General features: G+C 33.9%; 1 protein-coding gene across 1 annotated transcript; it reads left to right on the top strand.

Moving 5' to 3' along the window:
• Nucleotides 1–365: 365 nt before the first annotated feature.
• LOC130798999 (U-box domain-containing protein 30-like) lies at nucleotides 366–3,021 on the top strand. Its single transcript, XM_057662100.1, has one exon. The coding sequence runs from the start codon at nucleotides 929–931 to the stop codon at nucleotides 2,261–2,263; it is 1,335 nt and encodes a 444-aa protein (XP_057518083.1). The 5' UTR covers nucleotides 366–928; the 3' UTR covers nucleotides 2,264–3,021.
• Nucleotides 3,022–3,792: the final 771 nt, after the last annotated feature.

Genomic DNA, 3,792 nt, shown 5'->3' with positions numbered 1-3,792 from the left:
AAAAAATCAAATAATAAAATCAAATATCCAATTCTGGGTAAATTGGATTCATTATTTTCACTGTCCGACAAATTGTATATTAGGACATCCGTATCGAATTGATCTGATATTCGATTTTAAACACTCTTATTTATATACTTACATTTAGCTTTTTACACACTTTTCAATTATAATTAGACTCTCAATATTTAAAAAATATAATTTATCAAAAGTTACAAAATTTATATATTAGAACTCTTAAATTAGAAACTAATCTAATTACATCTCACCTAAATATATTTTAAGTTATAATAATACAGCTAAAACTTATACTAATTTCTATCCCTATGTATAAATTAAAATATTCCAAATTCAACCTAAAAAAAAACACATCTCAAATCTTTCGATCTCATCTACTTTCTCACTCACTCTTCAATAAACACACTCACTCACCCACTTTTCTTTCTCTCTCCTCCACACTACCTCTCCCCACTGGCATTTTTCAGTCAAAGATTCTCCTAATCCTTTATCTTTCAAGAGATCTGAGATTAATTAGGGGTTTTTTTAAATTCTTTCCTACAAATTCAACCCAACCCAATTTTCTTATTAAACACATTAGAAGCTAGCTCATTAAATCCCATGAAAAGGAAAATCAGCCGGCTTGGAAGTTAAAAATGCAGAAAAAGATGGTTTTGTTTTTGGGTTAATCCATAAATTAATTTCAGAGTCAATCATTCATGGTAATGATGATGATAATGAAAATGGGGCAAATGAAGAAGAAGAAAAAGGTGACACTTTTGACCAAAAAGCATCAAAAAGATGTCTCCTTTGATAGGTATTATGTCTTGTTATTGCCAATCAATGAGCAAGAAAGATAAAATCTTTCCCCCTTTTTATTTGTTCCTTTTTCTTTGATTTGATTTGTGGGATTTTCTTATCCTTCTCAATAATGCCTATGTACCAGCCTGAAAAAATGGAGGTGGGTGGTGGTGGGCAAGTTTTAGATCTAGAAACCGCCGTCAAAGATGGCGTTTTAGGTGGTGGTGGAGGAGAAGAACATGGGTTTTCAAATTTAGATGAGAAATTGGATCTTAAGAAAATGGTGGATGAATTGGATTCAATAGAAGTACCCTTAGTATTCATTTGTCCAATTTCATTAGAAGTAATGCAAGATCCAGTGACCCTTTGTACAGGGCAAACCTATGAGAGAATAAATATCATGAAATGGCTTTCTTTAGGTCACTTAACCTGTCCTACTACAATGCAAGAGCTTTGGGATGATTCCATTACTCCTAATAAAACCCTTCAACAATTGATTTATAGTTGGTTTTATTCAAAGTATAAGGCTATGAAGAAAAGGTCTGAGGATGTTCAAGGTAGGGTTTTAGAAATTTTGGAGAGTTTAAAGAAAATTAAGGGTAAAGCTAGGATTCAAGCGTTGAAAGAGCTTAAATTACTTGTGGGTATTCATTTTTCTGCTAAAAAAATTATGCTAGATAATGGTGGGGTTACATTTTTGAGTTCTTTATTAGGTCCTTTCACTTCCCATGCTGTTGGGTCTGAAGTTGTTGGCATTCTTGTCAATTTGAGTTTAGATTTTGAGTCTAAGTCTTATTTAACTCAACCAGCTAAAATCTCTGTGATGGTTGATATGTTGAATGAAGGATCTATTGAAACCAAGGTCAATTGCACTAAATTGATCCAGGGTTTGATGGATACCAAGGATTTTGATCCTGAATTGGTGTCAAGTTTGAGCCTTTTGGTTGGATTGTTGAAACTTGTTAAGGATAAACGAAACTCGAATGGTGTTCAACCAGGGCTTTCATTGCTTAAGATGATTAGCTCACATGAATGTGTTCGAGCTTCGATTGTAAGCATTGGGGCTATTCCTCAATTGATTGATCTTTTGCCTTGCTTGAATGTTGAGTGCTTGGAATTGGCACTTTTGATACTCGATAATTTGGTTAGTCTTCAAGAAGGGCGAATTGCATTGAAAGATTGTACTCATACAATCCCAAATTTGGTGAAATTATTGATGAGAATCTCTGAAAATTGTACTCAATTGTCATTGTCCATCTTGTGGGCAGTTTGTAAGTTATCCCCTGAAGAGTGTGCGCCTATCGCAGTCGAAGCAGGGTTGGCTGCTAAACTCTTGCTTGTTATACAAAGTGGTTGCAACCCAACTTTGAAGCAACAATCAGCCGAATTGTTGAAACTATGTAGTTTGAATTACACCGCTACGATTTTCATTTCTAAGTGTAAGCTTACAAGAACATTGCAATGAAAGTAAAGTAAATTTGTTGATGATTCATTGCAAGGAAAAACAGCAAGTGGAATGAGGTCTCTTAAGGAATGTGTATAAAAAGAGAGACCTAATTTCATGGATCAGTTTTGCAGCTGTCAAGTGATTGATTGAGTGTTGGCTTGTTCGACCACGGCCATCCTTCGTGATCAGATACTCGATTCGTCCATTGCACATCATCGGATGGCGAATTTAGATGCAACATCTTGATTGGAATTGTAAAGTTTTCATGCTTTTTTGAAGGGTGAATGAGATAGATGGTTTAATTTACATAGATTTAGAAATCTCTTCATTGAAAGTTAGATTTGTAAAGATAATTTTTAAAAACATTTGATCAGTTTATTATGTACAATGAGAGATTACAATTGTTGAATTATTATCAATCATGTTTTGAGATCTTCTCTTAGGTTAAATTTCAGTTTTGATTAATAATGTGGTGATATTATCCAAAAGGCAGTTGGAAAAAGAAAAGTTGATGTTCAACAAGGATAGATTGAAAAAACGAGTCAGCAGTCAGCAGTGTGTCAGAAGCATAAGTGGGTTGTGGGCATGGGGATCAATATGATGATGAAAGTCATCCACTCTCAATTTTTGATTAATCTTTTTGTACCATAGACTTTGTTGCTATATTTGTCAATTTTTAATCTGAGTCGACCGAAATTTAAATTTTGACCCCGATTCAAATTGGATTTAGTTGCCCATGACTATTTGTCGTCAGGGAAGAATTTAGGTCTAGGTCTGTTTAGATTATGATTTAAGTGATTAAAAATTTTATTAATACTGAATTGTCTAACGTAGAACTATAAAATCATAACATAGAAGAATACTACGATACTAGTATTAGTAGTAACTAAATTAGTTTAGCATATATGTAAAGGTGAATATTCGGTTATTTTTAGGAAATGATCTCATTGTTTTCAGGAAAGGAGAGAAAAGGAGTGGGTGATCAAAGAAAAGAGATAGTGGGATGGTGGGGGGGGAGGACTTTCACACCATTATTTGGGGGTTGATTTTCCAATCTTTGGTCTTTGTGGTTATAATGACTAGACAATATGAGACTCATTTTGGTTCTGAGATTGACCTAAGGCAATGTAGCTGTGGGCCAGTGGGCCTTTCTTATTTTAACCTATGCTTATCTAGATTCCCTACAACTGCTTACACTCTTTACTACTCCTGTTCTCATGTTGTGACTCCCATACTTTGACATTATATGCTGTGGAGTGTAGACTGTGTATGTTTGCAATTGCAAGTGCTAAGTCTATTGAGTATCCAATGAAGATGATGATATTTTGATTTTAATAATAAAGGCTTTAAATTGATTATTAGAGCCTAGAGGTGTTCATTCGGGTCATTCGGTTGATTTTGAGTCACGTGTTTCGAGAGAGTTTAAAATTGGATTTTGAATCCTCATTGATTTTTACATAATCTTATATTCATTTTGAAGTCGAATCAATTCGAGTTCGATTACAAGGTTGGATATATATCCGATCATCGAGTCTATTTTAAACACG

The sequence above is a fragment of the Amaranthus tricolor genome, chromosome 13 (assembly GCF_026212465.1).
Source record: "Amaranthus tricolor cultivar Red isolate AtriRed21 chromosome 13, ASM2621246v1, whole genome shotgun sequence".
NCBI lineage: Eukaryota > Viridiplantae > Streptophyta > Magnoliopsida > Caryophyllales > Amaranthaceae > Amaranthus > Amaranthus tricolor.
This window is presented reverse-complemented; position numbering and strand designations above follow the sequence as displayed.

Excerpts from the sequence above, each read along its gene's own strand:
- LOC130798999 (XM_057662100.1), top strand. The coding sequence starts at position 929 with ATGCCTATGTACCAGCCTGAAAAAATGGAGGTGGGTGGTGGTGGGCAA.